General features: G+C 45.1%; 1 protein-coding gene across 1 annotated transcript in view; it reads right to left on the reverse strand.

Moving 5' to 3' along the window:
* The window catches only part of GPLD1 (glycosylphosphatidylinositol specific phospholipase D1), a 79,805-nt gene that overhangs the window by 4,655 nt on the left and 56,378 nt on the right, over positions 1-18,772 (reverse strand). The window contains exons 14-24 of the mRNA XM_079935379.1: positions 16,037-16,102; positions 14,085-14,208; positions 11,933-12,069; positions 9,638-9,824; positions 6,472-6,582; positions 5,076-5,150; positions 4,820-4,976; positions 3,781-3,922; positions 2,858-2,963; positions 2,676-2,769; positions 50-226 (exon numbers count right to left, since the gene is read on the reverse strand). Of these exons, the coding sequence (XP_079791505.1) occupies positions 50-226; positions 2,676-2,769; positions 2,858-2,963; positions 3,781-3,922; positions 4,820-4,976; positions 5,076-5,150; positions 6,472-6,582; positions 9,638-9,824; positions 11,933-12,069; positions 14,085-14,208; positions 16,037-16,102 (1,376 nt within the window). The remainder of the gene's footprint in view (positions 1-49; positions 227-2,675; positions 2,770-2,857; positions 2,964-3,780; positions 3,923-4,819; positions 4,977-5,075; positions 5,151-6,471; positions 6,583-9,637; positions 9,825-11,932; positions 12,070-14,084; positions 14,209-16,036; positions 16,103-18,772) is intronic.

Here is an 18,772-nt window from a genome sequence, read left to right on the forward strand (position 1 = left end):
AGTTAAGCAAAGGACTTTCTTATTGGCCCGAGACACCGTTCCTTCCTACCTAAGCCATCGTTATCCAGGTCACTCAAGTGCAGAACGCCACCAAATCGGGAGAAGCGGCGGTCTCCACTGAAGGTGCTGAGCAGAGAAGGCTGCAAGTCAGGTGGCAGTTTGTACATCCGAGTGCTTCCACCTTGGCGCAAGGTCGTGGTCAGGAATGCCATCTTAGCCGCGACATCTGAAATAAACCATAGTATGGTAACTGCTGCCATCACAAGGACGAAGATAGGACACAGACGTTACCGGTTACTTTGTGTCACTGACTTTCAGGATTACTGTGAGATGGTCAAATTTGTGAATGCCAAGGTTTTTTTTAATATATGATCATTATAAAAGGTGTGGGAAACACCCCAAAAAAGTATAAAGAAGAAAACATATAAAGCATCTATTTCTTTCTGGACAATGATCTGTACTTACATGTACATACACACATTTTAATGGGGGTTTTTGCAGATTATAAAATTCTTTTTACGCTCAGGCCATTTTTAACTTTTTGCTTTTATAATGAATACTATGATAAATATCCTTCCCCGTAGTTCTGAGTAGTTTATGAGAACAGATTCTTAGAAGGGGCCCATATAGCCTTGGATTTGGGGAATGGCTCTTTGCCAGACCTCTTTCTAGAAAAGGTATATCGGTTCACATTTCACAAGCAGTGTGTCAGTTCCCATCTCACTTCAACTTTGCCATCATTGAGTATTCTTTTTCATACTGAAAGTACTTCAGTGTTTAATCAGCACCCTAAAATCCTCACTGAATGTTCAAACTTGTGTATAGTGGCCACAGCCTGACCCAGAGATCCTGCCGAGGCAGGGGACAGGGCGAGAGGGACAAGCCTAACTGTCCTACTCAAACTTGCCCTGAAAGTAGATCAGATTTTTCACATTTAACTTAATCTGTCCATAGAGCTGCAATTCCCCAACTATACACTGAAACACTTCAGCGAACTCACGGAGGATACGGCAGGTATCTTGAACTTTTGCTGGTAACACAATGACATCTGTCTGACGCCACATGACCTACCTGCTGGAGGTGGGTCATAGTTTCAACATTAGATCCCTATGTTCCTTTCAATGATGTCACATCTGTGCAAAACTGGGATTTTATCATAATGGGTTGTTATGGTAAAATGCAGGTACCACTAGAAAATCAGTGTGGATCGAAATGAGGATAGCGGTGTCTAATCTGATTCCAGGGTTTGAGAAGTGGTACAGTACCCCAAAGGAGCTGTTAGGACAAACACAGCATCTGCAACCTACTGAGTCACACGGGGCCCCATACTGAGAAAGGCCCTGTGCTTGGCTTTATGCTCTCCTGTTAAGAAAAATTATCCAGAATTTCAGGGAACAAATTTTGTCTGGGCCCCTCAAATTATGTGGGTGAAATACAATCAAAATACAAGTAAAAATAGGAAAATCTGAGCAAGATTGGTGGATTATATCTGTTGATAACCCAGCTGTGACACTGGTTATGGTGTGCAGATTATCATCGGGGAAAACTGGATAAAATGTAACATGACCTCTATTATTTCTTACAACTGCATGTGAATTTATAATTATCTCAAAAAGCATCGTTTATATATATGTATCATGATATATATAATTAACCTTTATATTCTGTATTTTATACAATATTTGATAATGGAGAAAATTATTAAGGCAGTAAAGGGACTAAAACTAAGAAAATTTGGGAAGCTCTAATTCACAGCACTCTGGGGGCAAGAGTGCTGAGACAAAATTAGTAATGTGTGTTGCAAGAGTTTAGAAATCACTACCTAGACTCTGTAAAGGAAGAAAAAAAATATTCCAAAGCTAAGTCAGCAACTTTCTGTTGTAATGCTTTGTCCTTACGCATGCAAGGAAAGATTTAACCATTCCTTTGCCCAATCCACTTCTACGTATCATTCAAATACATTGTATGAAACGAAAATCTTTCTGAAAAATAATTTCACAATATGTAGTAAGAGTCTTAAGATTAGCCCCTCTAGCAATAGGATGATGGTAGTAAATGTTGGCATGTGTGTATGGAAAAAATGTGATACAAGTATCAAAAGTAATGTTTTAGAAGAATATTTAACATGAGAACATGCTTAAGATATAAAATATTAGGTGTGAAAAAACATGTATGCATTTAAGCTTTAAAATATCTGGGTAAGGGGTGATTTTTTTCTTCTCTATACTTCCTTATATTTTCACAAATTTCTACAATAAGCATAATTTACTTTTATACTCTTGGAGGGAGTAGATTTTTGTTCTTTTAACTCACCCATAAATTAAGCAAAATAATGTTTTATTAATATACACCCTCAGAGTGGACCTATTCCTGGTGAACTGGGTTATAAAATTTGCTCCGTCTCCAAGCTCAATGGGATAGGAGCTTTAAAAACACACCAAGTTACTTTCACGTGTGATTTTTCAGCAAATCTTTGAAGTCGATATTATAAGCTGTGTTTTGCATTCAGAGAGTTTAATTAGCTTCCCCAAGGTGACCCAGCTTGCTATTAATGAGGAAAGGAAATATTCAAACGCAGGTCTGTCTGCCTCCATATCTCCTAACTTTCCCCCAATATGACTTGGTCAAGGAGCCACATGACTAAAAGGAAGCAAGTTTCATGGCAGGCGACCTACCTTGAGTCGGGGCCCCAACCAGCAGTACTTGTGTACGGGTCCCATTCATCATCACATGGCCGCTGGACAGGGAGGTACCCAGTTTCCCCATTGCCTGTGAAATAGCAGTAAGTCAATATAGTACAGCTAAGAAAACTTTCACTGTGGTGTCCACTTTCCTGGGGAGGGAGGGGCTGTCATACCTTGTCTCCAGAAATGGTAAACCAGCTTTGACAATTTGGCGGGAAATAGCCAAATACCCGTCCAGGGTTCTGTTTCTCATCACGAGTGTGGAACAAATGGTCCAGACTGGAATGAAGCACACTGGTCTTAGCTGATGGGGCACAGGGTTCAATGCTGGCCAGGTATTGAGGTCCAAGGAAAGACAACCCACATCTTCCCCACGCATATGCCCCCCTCCCTGTATGTCCCTGGTCCCTGTGAACCTAGACATGAGCGTGGGGTGCTTTCAGAATGAATCCCAATATCAAGGCTCTCCAGATGTGAGGTTAACCATTCTACTTCCCGACTGACAAAATAGAGGGATGCCTACTGTTATGGGCTGAATTATGTTCCCCCAAAATTCATATGTTGAAATCCTAACTGCCAGTACCTCAGAATGTGATGGCATTTGGAGATAAGGTTTTTAAAGAGGTAATCATGCTAAAATAAGGTCATTAGGGTGGGGCCCTGACCAATATGACTAGTGTCCTTGTAAGAAGAGGGGAAGACACCAGGGATGGGGGCACAGAAAAGAGGCTGTGTGAGACACAGGGAGAAGGTGGTCGTCTGTGAGCGAAGGAGAGGCGCCCTAGAGGAAACCAACCCTGCTGACACCTTGATCTCAGATCTCTAACCTCCAAAACTATGAGACCATCAATTCGTGCTGCTTAAACCACACAGGCTATGGTACTTTGTATGGCAGCCCTGGCAAACTCACACACCCATCTCTCTTTTAAACGTCTAAAAAGGAACATTTGCAGCCTTGCCCCAGAGCCTTAGCGTTTCCTTGAAGGGTAAGAATTTCTTAGCTGCTGCCTCTGAACCCCACACTCGTGGGCTCCCACGGCTACAGGCACCTGCCCCTCATGCTCACTGGTCCCTGGGCCCCAACATCAGTGCTCACCTACTGGTGTTCTTCCAGGTCGGGCTCCCAGCCAACAGCAAAGTCCTGTTGTTGACACTGACACCATGAAGGGAGTATCCTAACCAGGCGAAGTCCTCATCGCCTCTCACCATCCAGTTGGCCGCCTCCACGTTCAGCTCTTCTACAGAAGACAACCAGTGCCTTTTACTTTATGTGGAAAGACTACCAGAATGGAAAGAGTGGGCCCCTTTTGTAGGACAATGAGAAAGGGGTTCACTGGGCTGAGTTTTTGCCACAACTCATGTGCCCCCTTGCTGTCCCCAGGGCCCCAATGTCAGAAATGGAACTCACGCTTCATATAAGCAATGCATTTCTAGAGCTCACTTCTGTGGAGTAGAGGATGCTATTTAAAAAGAGGGCTGGGGCTTCCCTGGGGGCGCAGTGGTTGAGAGTCCGCCTGCCGATGCAGGGGACGCGGGTTTGTGCCCCAGTCCGGGAGGATCCCACATGCCGCGGAGCGGCTGGGCCCGTGAGCCATGGCCGCTGGGCCTGCGCGTCCGGAGCCTGTGCTCCGCAACGGGAGAGGCCACGACAGTGAGAGGCCCGCGTACCGCAAAAATAAATAAATACATACATACATAAATTAAAAAAGGGGGCCTGTTAGGAGTTTCCTGGCGGTCCAGTGGTTAGGACTCCGTGCTCTCACTGCCAAGGGCCCGAGTTCAATCCCTGGCCAGGGAACTAAGATCCCACAAGCCGCACGGCAAAAAGGGCCTTTGGACAGTTAGAGCCTCACTGGGACGCTTGAGTGTTCCTACTCTTCCATTCCACTGAGACACTATAACTATCGCTCCCTCCTTTGGATCTGGACCTACACGCTAGATCCCTCTATGTTTATTCAGTGAATCTATCCATATCATTTGCCAGAACATCTGTAAGAATAAGAGTGTTAGAAAATTTAGGTGAAATGCTATGCAGTGAGGAAAATAGGACAAAAACCCATATGCAAGAGAAGGCACCACAGACTAGAGCAGCGGAGGTCTCCGCCCATTCCACCCCCAGCCCCAGAAAGCACTACCTTTGTCGCTGTGGCTGGAGCCAGAATAAAACGCAGCCACAATTCCCTTCTGTTTCCCTCCACCTGGAGCAAAAGGGGAGCCAATCACCAGGTCAGGTTCACTGTCTCCATTCACATCTGCAGCCAAGAGGGTCCAGCCCAAGTTACAGTACGTGTCCTAACGAGGAAACAGGAAAATACGTCTTACCCAGCCCTTGAGGCAAGTAGGATATGGCGAGTCCTAGTTTTCTGTACCTGTCAAAGGTGCTCAACATACCGGGCAAGAGATGGTGATGTTGGGGGAAGAAGATAGTCTTCCTTGTTTGGAACCGAAGTAGATGTACACCGCACCCTAGACAAGGACAAACCACAGGTCGATCGTTAAGACTTGGTGGTGACCCGAGAACCTTAAATAATAGCAAGACAAAGGTGACTGATGATGAAATAAATCACCATCAGAGCCCTGTAGGGTCAGGAGCTTAGTTACTGCCAGAAGTCAGTGTCCAGTCCTGTGTATTGGCCACTTCCATCAGACTATTAGAGCCCCCAAAGCAGAAACTGTCATTTTTATCTTTGCCTCCCCAGCGTCTTGCTCCGGATCTGCCATCCATAATTGTTCAGTGTATTTGCAGAATGACCTACTCAACTCCCCACCCCTTCAAGCCGGAGCTCAGTTTCTGGCTTTTCAACGAGGCCCTCCCCCGGCCCAGCCCATTATTTCTCTGAACACTAACACGTTGTGTCAGTACTGCTTACTTGCCTTGGGATGCAGACTGTGCTGTTACTGTGTTACGAACTAGTTCTCAGTTCTCGTCTTATAACTTGCCTGTCTCCATCCCTACCCCTTCTACATGCATTTATTTTCCATAGTGAACCAAGGACTGAGTACACAGTGGTGGGTAAGACCAACCTCTCTCCACGCCAAAAGCTGGCCAATTGGCAACTGTGACACCACAGCGTGGGGAGCCCCAAAGGTGCAGCGAGCACAGAACAACGAAGTGTCTCCTGAGCCAGGGATTAGAGCACACTTCCTGCAAGAAGTGACATTTCACCCCTATGGAAAAGAGGGGAGAAAGGGCTTTCCAGGTGGAGGGAGCTAGGTGAGCTCCAGTCCTAACGTGAGGGCACCTGATGGGTTTGGATGACAAATTGTTCACGGGACTAGAAACAGGGTGAGGTGGGAGAGGGAAACGAAGGGCCTTTGACTCCACTGTCACTCGCGGTGCCCGGCTACGGTGTGGAGGACTTGTGGGAGGAAAGCCCTGTGGGCCAGGACCCAGGATCTCTGCTCTCGGTAAGAAAAGAGGGAACCCGCTGGGTTCCTTGCATGAGAGGAAAGATCCAGGAAGTCACCTCCTTGCTGTGATGACAGGAAGCTATGGATTAGCTGGAATTTCTATCTTCCCTATCATTCAGCATCCCGGGGGAGGGGGGAGGGAGAGTACAGTACCCGGTGGAGAGCCACCCGTGAAGCCCAACTAAGGCCAGGGAGGCAGGAACAGGAGCTGCCAGGTAACCGGAGTCCCATCAAGGACCTGCGTGGGGGGCTGGGACCATCTCCCTACAAAAGCTCTGCCCGGCAGCCCTGCTGCCTGCTTTCCTCCGGAGCCTCCGCTCAGTGTCTCCTCCCCTCCCGCCCTATCCACCACCATCACCCCCAGCAGCCTCCTTACTGTGTACGTGAGCTTCTCGGAGCCCACTGAGGGGGCTCCCACGGCCAGGTCCGGCACGCCGTCCTTGTTAAAGTCCAGCACGGCCACGGCAGAGCCGAACCGACCTGAAGGCTGAAGAGGCACCAGTTACTTCCCCTGCGCTGAGCCACAACCTCAGGAAGAGCACACCTGACTCCCTGGGGGACCCCACCCAGCACCCCAGGACTGAGGCGCAAAACTGCAGCCGCCTGTAACACACCCACGACCCGCCCGATGGGTAGCTCTGCCCTAAGGATGTTTTTGGCTCGTCTGTCTGCCCCGAGGGGAAGATGAGGTGCCGGAGAGAAGAATGTCGGTTCTTAAAAGTTCTAGGTTTTCAGATAATGGTCTGGTGTGTATCACGCCCCACGTTAAGGACCAGGCTCCTCTTGGAAAGGATCCAAGATAATAATCACATAACAGTAGCTAACATCTGTCGAGTACTCAGGAGGTTCTAGAGCCATGCTGTCCAGTGCGGTAGCCACTAGCTAAATGTGCCTATTACTTTTAAATTTAAATTACCTAACGTTAAACCAAAACAGTTTTTCAGTTGCACTGGCCACATTCAAACGCTCAAAAGCCAAAGCACTTAGTAGCTCCCACACTGAACAGCACAGCTGTAAAGGATCTCCATCATCACGGAGAGTTCTATCGATGACAGTGCTGTAGACACTAAGCATTTCACATGGATTAACGTACATACTTTTATTACTCCTACTTTTGTGGTTTACAGATGGAAAATTCACTCCATTCAGGGACAGTTTTCTTCCAAGGTGGATTTTCTAGACCTTTCATCTCCTACTGTCTAGAATGAGCCTAGACCTAAATATAACTCATGAGGTTCTCCTATTCTTTCACAATTTATCTAACAATGAAGAGTCTTGCACAAGTGATGCTTGCCACATAACACACACGCCCCAGAACCCACGTCTGTTATTTGTTGGCTAATCTCCCTATACCTGTGGTGCAATAGCATTTGAGAACACAGCCACTTGCTACAAGGCAGGAACTGGATAAACGAGAGAGGACTGCCCCGGGACACAATCACATTGGGGCAGTATGGGGACCAATGAGTAGGGGTCCCTGCCAACCGAAGATGGGTTCGTTTCATCACCACCAGCTTTACCATCAAGCCGTCCTGCAGGGTAACCATCATTCCAAGAAAAGCACAGCATTCTAAAAGTAGGCAAATGCTTATCTATCCTATCTTCCACTTTATAGACAAGGACCAGAAAGGTTAACTGCAGACCAGGGGTGAGTACAGGATTCCCATCCCTAGCACATGCCTTAATCTGGCCATCTTCCAAATTATCAAAGGTCACTGGGACAAGAGAGCATGCAGCTACCTCCTTCCTCACCCCAAGTGGCTTTGAGAGAATTTCTCATACACAGGAAGCAGTTGCCTTTCTTATTCCTTGTCTACAGGAGACCAAAGGATTACACTTTACACCACAGTCTGACAGGGGAATGGCTTGGTGAAGAAAGAAGTAACAAGAATGAGTTGATTTCGGAACTTTCTCATGTGGTGTCAGAAGGTTCCAGAAAATGCTGTCCCTCCTACACTGGTCATCAACTTAACACCTTTCGGACTCAAAGGCTCCATCAGAGCTTAAACTAGACTATATGGACTTCCCTGGTGGTGCAGTGGTTAAGAATCCGCCTGCCAATGCAGGGGACACAGGTTCGAGCCCTGGTCCAGGAAGATCCCACATGCTGCAGAGCAACTAAGTCCGTGCACCACAACTACTGAGCCCATGTGCCTCAACTACTGAAGCCTGTGTGCCTACAGCCTGTGCTCCGCAACGAGAGAAGCCACAGCAATGAGAAGCCCGTGCACCGCAACGAAGAGTAGCCTCCACTCACCACAACTAGAGAAAGCCCGCTCGCAGCAACAAAGACCCAACGCAGCCAAGAATAAATAAATCTATTTTTTAAAAAACCTAGATTATAAACCATTGGGCTTTTCATTATTTAAAGTATGTTCAGGTGCACCATCTTATTTTTTCACAGCATTAACTCCACAGAGAACGTTTTAACGGTATGTCTGGGGCAAGAAACCATCTGACCCCAAGTTCCCCTGGTGCTTGATATTTGGAGCTTGCAGTGTCACCAAAGCCCCCATACTCATCTGTGGCTGGTAGCAGGGCTCTGTCGGCCCCTCTTTATTTATTGCTCATGTAAGGACTAATACCAAACACGTCAGGGAGGAAAACCCTCCCGGTCTCTAGTGCTCCCACGAGGAATTCATGCTGCCTCTGCGGAACATCTGTACCGTCACTGCGGGACTCCTCTGGTGGTGAATAACGACTCAACGGAACGAAACCTGAACAGTCTGGAGTTTAGTTAATAGCAGTTTACCAGTGTTGGGCTTCCCTGGTGGCACAGTGGTTAAGAATCCGCCTGCCAGTGCAGAGGACATGGGTGCAAGCCCTGGTCCGGGAAGATCCCACATGCCGCGGAGCAACTAAGCCCGTGCGCCACAACTAATGAGCCTGCATACCACAACTACTGAAGCCTGTGTGCCTAGAGCCCGTGCTCTGCAACAAGAGAAGCCACTGCAGTGAGAAGCCTGCGCACCGCAACGAAGAGTAGCCCCTGCTCGCCGCAACTCGAGAAAGCCCGTGCACAGCAACGAAGACCCAATGCAGCCAAAAATAAATAATTTTTAAAAAAAAAATAGCAATTTACCAGTGTTGGTCTCTTAACTTTGACAAGTATGCCATAATTACGTAAGATGTTAACACAGGGGAAACTGGGTCAAGGGTACATGGGAACTCTCTGTACTGCCTTTACAACTTTTCTGTGAATCTAAAATTCTTACAAGATAAACTATTCATATTATAAAGAAACACACCAAACGAGGTTTTATATTATCAAGATATCACATTCTGATTGGCTACTCAAAGCCACTAAATAGTATGGGTGTTTCTGGAAGGTATTGGACTAAACACTCAAAGTTAATGATAGAATGAGATTAATGATGTGAACATGCTTTTAAACATGAAAAGTACTACACAAATGCTGGCCACCAGCTGTTTGTTACTATCATTATTCTTGCTATTGGTCATTCACCCTGGAAGAGTTTGCCGGGAAATGCGGGCAGTGGCTTATTGACACTAAAAGGGAAAATATGAGATGGGGGCCTCACCTGGAAACCCTCCAGGATCACATGGGCCTCCTTGTCTAGGTCCAGGTCGACGAGGGGCAAGCCCAGGTCGCTGCCATAGATGAGGTACACGCGCCCCACGTGGACGTGGCCGGGGCAGCTGTAGCCCGGGGCGCCCATCACCAGGTCACCGTGCCCATCCTGGTTGAGGTCAGCCGAGGTCATCGCCCTGTAGGGAAGAAGAGGCAGCCCACTGCAGTGTCTACTGAGAGCTATGAGTAAAACTGTCTTCTGCTCCTTTCCTTTCTGGATTCTAGAGTTTAACTTCCTCTCGTGGATTTTTCCATCCTGTATGACTGTTGTGAATATTCACGTCTGAGGTTATATTGTGTGTGTGATTCAGCCTTGTTCTCCGGCAGAAAAAATAACAACAAAACTGGACAAATCAAGGCCTCTGGGCATTTCTGGACCACATAACCTGAACACATAAAAAGCATCCTCACCAAAGCACCTTGTCCTACATGCAAAACCCAGAGCAGCCAAAGCACCATCCCAGGCTCCCCCTGAGAACAGAGAGGAAATTCGCCATCAGCCAATCGCACAGGTTACTTCATAATCGGCTCAACTCATTTCAGCTTGTTACCTGATCAAAGACAAGTTTGTGGTAAGTAGACCATTTTATCTCTACCATAGCTACATAGGGTGGCTTATACTGGAAAAAATTCAATGCCTAACAGGTTTAGTGGATGTTTCTAAATGAGAGCCCATGACCTACCAGTTACAGAGTTGGACAAACTGAGTCAATGGTTCAAACGTCTCTGGCGGGGCTGGAATGACCAAAAGTCATTTATTTATTCTGGTTCTGATGACCACATAAGAATAAATAGCAGAACAGAGGAAAAAGAGAAGAGCAGTTTCTAACGGGTGTGACGCCTGGTGAACTGGGTCAGATGCACACCGTGGAGACACTGCTGGTCTCTGCACTCCCGAGGCTGGACTCTGGCCAGTAATGGCGCCCAGGAAGGACCTCTGTGCTGCCCCCCCACTCCCCCGCCCCTCGTGGCAGACAGCCCAGCAGGAGGCCCTCATTTGGATTTTCAGGAAGGCAGCCAAGAAGAGCTATTCATTATTCACAAATGAATGGCCAGTAAAGACAGCATTCACCCCCCATTCCTTGTGCTGGAGCTGAATGCATTAGCGGCCTGAAGAGGAAGGGCTGTCAGTATATTGTTCCAAGGGAAATGCAATGTTATTTGGATTTTAAAAGTGTGGTTTAAAAAAAGAGGTTTCACAAAAACCTCCAAAAAATAGTCACTTTTATATCCTTGGGCTCAGTTTGGTTGTGAAACTGAGTCCCCCTAAAACCACGTTCCCTTACTGAGTTTATGATTAATCTTTCTATCCAAAACTTTATTCCCTTTCTTGTCCCCTCCGACCTCAATCCTTTGCTAACTGAACACTAATCAACCAGAGTCAGATGACTAAAACAGTTGCTGTCGATAACATCGTTAATGTACTAAAATGGCTGTTGGAGATATAATTAAGGTTGTTAATTATATAAACAAACTCAGGTTGTTTCTCCAGGCCAAGCCAGCTACCAGCTCCCCGAGCCATGGACCACCTGGCCAGAGAATCATAAACCGAAACATCCTGACCCCTGAAAGTATGATTAAGAAATGTCACAAGACGATGACTGATCCCAGCTTCACTGGTCTCCCCCTTTAAAAACACCCCTAACTCAAAGACCAAATTGGAGTGGACCTGAGGCTTGTCTCCAACTCCCTTGCTTGGGGCCCTGCAATAAATGCTGTACTTTACTTCACCGCAGCTGGGTATCAGTAGATTGGCTTTGCTGTGCTTCGGGCGAGGGGACCCAATTTCAGTTTGGTAATAGTTGATCTTTAAAATCAGAGGAATCCCTAACATTCTCTTTATAAAATTATTGTGGTGTGCTAGGCTTTTGCCTTATGAAGTTATAATAGTCCAGACACATAATAGATACCTGCTTTTATCTTTCTAATGTCCTTAGATGCCAAGATATCTGTAATAATCTATCTCCGAAAACATTGAAGCTTTACAAATATTCTATAAAGTAATAGTTTATTGTTGTGGTTATTTAATAAAGTAAAAGTTGTTTGTATTTAAACATATTTTTGACCAATTTTAAGGAGATAATTTTATCTTTACCAGAACTTAACCACAAAATTACTATTTTTTGTTGATGATGAATTGATTGGAAAATAAAGTGCTAACAGGCACCATTTAAAACATTTGTGAATGACTGCTTGAAATTAATACTGATAAAAATGTTCAGGAATTAGATAAACTCATACGTACCAACCAAGCCTTGTGTAGGGAAATGACAAGTAGTAAGATGCTGAGGGGCTAGAAACATGATTCAGTGGCGGAGAGCTGCCAGTAAACATTTCCTGTATGCTCCTCTCCAAAGACTGGTACATGAAAGATAAGGAATCCTGAAACAAAATGATTACAGACAGAAGAAGACACAGCATAATCAACAAAGCTACCGTTTCCTGCCAAAAGCATTAGACTTTAGGAAACAAGTTTTTACAAGAGCTGAAAAATAACATCGATTCCTATCAACAAGACGACTTAAGACTGGCAATTAGGAGAGTGAAATCACACCCCCAGTGTGTGCTCACAGATGGGAGTTATAGCCCTAGAGGTCAGGGCCATCACGGAAAGAAAGAGTCAGCTGGGATTAACCTAAACCAAGTCAGGATGGTCTATTACTTTGCAGAATGTAACTGAACAAAATAATTGTTACGATCTAAAGTTTTTCTTTAAGATAAGTTCATTCAAATCTAGAACTGTAATTATATTTGTATGTGTATATATGTGTGTGTATATATATATATATATATATCCTTCTTTTCTTTTCCCCCTCAAAAAAATGAACTGAAATACCACCAGGAATGCTAGAAACCCTCCCAACCACACTCAAATTGAGAGGCTGCTGGATCTGCTCTGAGTCCCAAGAAACCGGGCAGGCACGAGGGGTCACGTGTGGAGTGCTGGAAGCTGTATGCGAGAGAAATGAGGGGACAGCAAGCCCCTCAGCTTGGGATGCTGAATTGTTCTTAGCGTGGTTACTGCAGAGACACAAATACAGACCTCAGTGGCCCTGAACAACCTGGCCAGGCACCAGATCCATGCAAGTTTAGGGAACACAACTTGAAATCCACCCAGGGGTAACATAAGACCAAACAAGAATTCCCGGGCCTGCCCCAGAGCAGAATCAGCTCAGAGCCATGGGACAGCCCTGGACAGCTCAGGCTCCAGAGAAGTGCAGGTTATAAGGGCCCTGCAGGAAGGGACCGTGCCTTCTGTTTCTCCAGTCTAACACCTCTGGCAGGCCATCCACAGATTGCTCATCTGCTGCCCAGCTCTGGCATCCTCATTCATCCAGGAAGCACCATGCCAGGTACCACCCAGGCCTTGGGACTATAAAGTCCTTCTCTTACACAATTTTCCCTTTGCAAGGGGGACTGATCTACATAATTGCAAGACCAAATGAGAGTTGTTTTGACAGCTTCCCAGGTCTAGGTGTGGGTACATAATTTGTAGAACTCATTGCAAAATGAAAATGCAAAGTTCTTTGTTCCCAAGTTATTAAGAATTTTAAAGCAATGACAGCAGAGCATTAAACCAAGTGAGGCGGCCTTCTGTGTGACCATGCAGGCTGCAGACCTGTGAAGCAGGCCCTGCCCGGGCCCTCGACCAGCTCACAATGTCGTCTAAACCCTTCTCCCTCTGCAACTCTGGCAAGTACCTTGTATCCCTTATCTTGTGTTCCAAGCAAACAAGACTACTCAGATTTCCAAACATCATGAAACTTTCCCAATCCACTACAAGAAACATATGCTCACTGATGAAAAACCATCTAGTATTCAAGGCCTAACTCAAATGCCACCTCCTCCATGAAGCCTTCTCTGATAGTAGGGATATAATTTTTTATCTTCATGAGGGTCTATGTACCCACCCCCACCCCCAACCATAGGATTTGTTGCATCCTACTCACAAATGGTTATTTTTGTATTTATCTCCCCTATTAGACTGAAATTTTCTAAATGTCAGAGGCTATTTCCCTTTCATCTTCTATCTCCCTGGTGGAATGACACTTAAGATGATCTCATGGAGGAACTTCACATGCAGTGGTGTCCCCTTGGTGTCGGGCCTTGCACAGTGAGCCTACAATATTGCTGACACACTTTGCCTAAGGACAGAGCAGAACTGGCCCCACGGCCACCTTGGGCTCCACCTGGCTTGCCAAAGGCCACTGAGGTCCAGACTCTCATCATAGGATGTTTCTGGAACAAGCCAGACTTGGAGGCCAAGGATACTTGCGAGCCTGGCTCATGCCCAGGTGACTTTCAATGAACGATTAAACAACCAGCGACTCTACAAAACACGGTATCGCAGGAAGCGGCAGGTGCCTCTCTCTCCATTAAAAGCCAAAAATTCTTACCACAGTCCAGGAATCCACACTAAAGAACGCTCCTCGTTTGGTATAGTTTATATTTTTTCCAATATCTTTAGTTAGGGCTGCAGTCACGTTTCTATGAAAAACATTTTTCTGTACTTTTGAGCTGCTGGAAAGAGAGAGGAATAAACTGGTTAAGACTGAGGAAATAGCAACTCCCCCTGAATAACTGAGTTGAAAACTATAGTCAAGTTAATCACAGGTTAAAAGGCCATAAAATTTTAACATCTGCAAGTTGAAGGAACAGCAACACAAAAAAAATTTTAGAAAACCTTTTATAGGAGATTCCACAACATCTTTTAATAAACACGTTTCCAAGGTTGAAAAAGCCTGTCCTTACAAAAGTAAGTTCTATAGGCGTATAAGTTTGAATTCCTTCCAGATTAAAAAAAAAAAAAAAATCAAAAGTCAACATTTCATACAAATGGCCAAGAAAAGGTCATAGCTGTTCGGGAAAGCAGTATGCAGGTAGACTGATTTATCCTTAAAGACATGCAAGAATTAATTATACAATAAAAATACATTTTCAAATTCATATGTTTTAACCAGTCTACCAATCAGATGCCTAAAGAAGCCAGACAGGTTTCCGAAATGCTTACAGTGGAAGCTGGGCAACAAATAAACAAAGGAGGCCCGCGTAAGACACCAGCCAGTGTAGGGATCCCGACAATCTAGAGCTTGCAAACCCAACCTGAAGGCGTTCAATTTAATTAAAACAAAACTTACCTAATTCACATAAATTAAAAAGTGAGGGTTTACCTGAACACTTTTTGCACATTTTCAATTCTTTGGAAGCTCTGAACTCTCTCTCACCTTAGCATCTTTTTTTTTTAAATCTTTTTTTTTTTTTTATTAATAGCCATCCTTTTTTTTTTTTTTTTTGTGGTACGCGGGCCTCTCTCTTGTGGCCTCTCCCGTCGCAGAGCACAGGCTCCGGACGCACAGGCTCAGCGGCCATGGCTCACGGGCCCAGCCGCTCCACGGCATGTGGGATCTTCCCGGACCGGGGCACGAACCCGTGTCCCCTGCATCGGCAGGCGGACGCTCAACCACTGCGCCACCAGGGAAGCCCTCACCTTAGCATCTTTTATTGCAATGCCCTCTTTTTGAGTATCGGACTCTTGCTCACCCTAAATATCTTGGTTGAAGCATCAGTTCTTCACAGGAAGTCTCCTGTGACTGAGTTGGGACACTCTGTGGTACATCCTGAGCACCCAACACTTGTCCTTCCTAATACTCAAGGGTATTTACAGCGCCCATCCACCCGCCATCCTCTGAGAGCAGAGACTGTTTCTGTCTTCTTCACAGTGAGGTCTCTAAATGCCTGAACTAGTTCCTGGCACATAATGATGAGGAAATATTATTTTATAACTTGTACTGCTTTATTGTATTATTAGGAATAATATTTATTAGGATTAATATAGTTATTAAATGCATGAATGAATGGTTGGTGGTTGGTACCTGAGTCCAGCAGGGAACACCACCCCCTAGAATACAAAGCAGACCCTCTGGCCCTCTTCCTCAGAAACTGAGAGGACTTCTCCCCACCCTGTCTTGCTGATAATTACTTTTTCAGGATGGAATTGGGCCAAACTTTATGAATAATGACAATAATGATGGTAATAATAATAATACTATTAACTCTCATTTACCAGTTAATGAGCAACTTACTAATGTGCTAATTGCTCTACACCCATTCTCGCACATAATCCACACCATAATTCTGGGAGTAGGATATGCATTTATTCCAGCTTGCCAAAGGAGAAAGCTGCAGCTCAAAAATAATTAGGCAACTTGTTTAAAACTCACACAGCTATAAATGGCAGCCCTGGAATTTGAACCTCTGTCTACAAAGCCCATGCTTTCAGAGTCTACTGAGCACCCCTCTGAGCGAGTGAGATGTTCTTTTTCTATGAGCCATTTTGGAATCCACTTACCTGTGGGTATGGTTTTTCTGGATGCCACATGCGATAAACAGAGGGTTCTCAGGTAGGGTGCAGTTACTGGGGAAATAGTCAAATGAGTTAGGCAGTTTTCTACCTTCTTTTCAAGCATGAATTTTTCTGAGAATCAGTGTAACATTTCAAACCACCTCCAAAAGTCTTCATGCAGTGGTTTTATGACTTAGCCAGGCAGGACTGGTAAAGGGCCTGAGTCCTACTTAATGAGGGTGGATATGCAGGTGCTATTACGGTAACCCAGGCAGCGCCACACGGCTGGTCACCCTAGACTCACAGCCTTCCCCTTCCCTCCCGATTCCACCTGCTGAGTTCTCCCTGCTGACATGAACCATCTCAGAGTTACAGACAGAAAGAAACTGATTCCCAACTGTGCCACCTTTTGCCCATCTATGCTCAATGTTTTGATTTTTCATTCTCATTCCTTTAAAAACAAAAACTTATAAACTAATAATAGGTAACTAAGTATCCCTTTCTACAAGTGAAAAGGTTGCTGATAGAATGCAAGAGGTGAACTTTCTAACATTGAACAGAAGCACTAAGGGAGTGGGTATTACACTGTAAGAGTCTCTTCCAGAATGAAGACTCTTCTGAAGGAGAGGAAGCTTTGGAGGTCACTGAGGGAGTTTCAGGGCAGTTATGAAGGAAGTATGAGCCTGGGGCAAAAGGACTGGTTGCTGGAAAAGGAATTCAGAAAAGAGGTGAAAGATGCTGAAGGCAAACTTTTCCCATCAAAATCTTTCTTAGGGCCACAGCTTTAAGCTGAGGAAAAGGTTTTTCCTCAAATTCTCTTTTCTGCACCACCGGGATTTAGACGGCAGCCTTACAAGGTTAGCACTACAATTACAAATGCTTTTTGAGTTAAGTAGAGTTCTGGCTGGGAACATAACTACCATTATTTCACTGTTTCTTTAGGAAAATATACTATGAGTTTCAAGTAACACAAATTTGCTTTGGAAGATCACGTTATCAGTAAGTTAAGAAGTGGTTATAATGTGAAAATACATATGCTTTTCTTTCTGTCATGAGTTTGCATTGTCTTTCTTTGGAGCATTCTCCAAATTTCCCATAAAGTTGCATAAATTCTGATGAATCTTTCTTTGCAAATGTCTGTAAAGATACAATCAATTCATGGAATTTTCTGCCTTGATAAATTAAGACAGATCAAGAGACAAGAAATCTGTTTTTTCTCAGTTATCTCCTCCTAATTAAAGAATAAGGTCCAGCTACAGAACTTTCCTTAACTATGTTGGACAACTGAGCCAAAGACAAACACCAAAATTGTTTTTCCAATTTAAGGATCAATACACTTGGACTTTATAAAACAAATAAATGTAGGTCATTCACTCTAACATGGCCATGTGTTATGAATCCCTCCAATATAAATTTAACTTTTTTCTAACACTACTACTAGTAGCCCACATTTATCAAGTGCTTACTGTAGGCTAAACCCTTTACATGAGTGATCTCATTTCCTCCTCACAAGGCCCTATGAGAAAGATAGAATTATTACTGCCTACAGTTCATGCATGAGGAAACTAAGACTTGGAGAGATTTAACAATTTGCTTGGGATAGCTCAATAGACAGTGACACGTCTCTTAAATTCCAAAGTTCATCCTCTCTACAACACACGTGGACCGAAACACCCACAGCCATAAAAGAGCTTGGGATTTCAATGAAGGTTAATTTTCACTATTAAAAGTGCTATTCATATCGGATGGTTTCCATCTGCCACACTGTTACTTGCCGAGTCTTAGAAGCAAGGCTAAGGTTGAATTTATCAAAGGGAATTTTGTTTCAAATCAACACAATATATATAATTGTGTTGTATATACATATACACACATATATATACATATGTTGTGTATATAATAGAAAATATAATATATAATTATGGTTAACATTCTTTGAATACTAGCAAATGTTTTAAGGGCAAAGGACCATCATGCAGTGTACACCGTTCTGGAGCTGTGCTCATACAGGCCCCTGAACTTAAAAAGCCCAACCCTCCTATGATCCTCACCCAGAATAGCCACCCCAGTGCAGCTCCTGCCACAGAACCCTCTTTCTCCCTGCCCACTGCTGCTTCAGCTTCCCACCCTGCCCTTTCCCTGCAGCAGGTGCTGCCTCCAGGGGTCCCTATCCAGACCCATCCCTACCCTGCTCAGTTCAACAGCGTGGGAGGGAGGGGCTGCATCCTCAGCGGTAGGGTCGGACATGGGTTCTGAGAGAACCTTGGCTCCCTCGGGCCATGAACAGATTCTGTGAGAGCCGAAATGTCTACTACAGCTGGATCTGGGGACAAGACCAGTCTACCCTCTTCTGCACGCCATCTGAGTCTCTGATGGACGCTCCTCCTAGGTGTGCTGGGGAGGAACAGAAAAGGAGCTGGAGGTTGAGCAACTGTCCCATCTGGGCTAGATGTCAAATTCCAACAGAAGCCTGAGCTTTATGAATGCATTCATTTCCAATTTCATTTTGGAGTGCGGGGGTTAGGTGAAGTAAACTTTTAAACCCTAGAGCCCTGAGAGCTCGATCGGGTGGAGAGGAGGATGGCCACATCCACTGCTGGAGCCTGGGGAGGTGGACACCCCAGCCCACAGCATGGGGTCTCCCAAAAGAAACAGATGCAGTCCAGCTGTGGAAGCAGATTCCTTCCCACCTGAGCCATTTCTCCCAGACCACAAACCTTGCAATATCTACCTCTTCATCCC

The sequence above is a fragment of the Stenella coeruleoalba genome (genome assembly GCF_951394435.1).
Source record: "Stenella coeruleoalba genome assembly, chromosome: 10".
Taxonomy (NCBI): domain Eukaryota; kingdom Metazoa; phylum Chordata; class Mammalia; order Artiodactyla; family Delphinidae; genus Stenella; species Stenella coeruleoalba.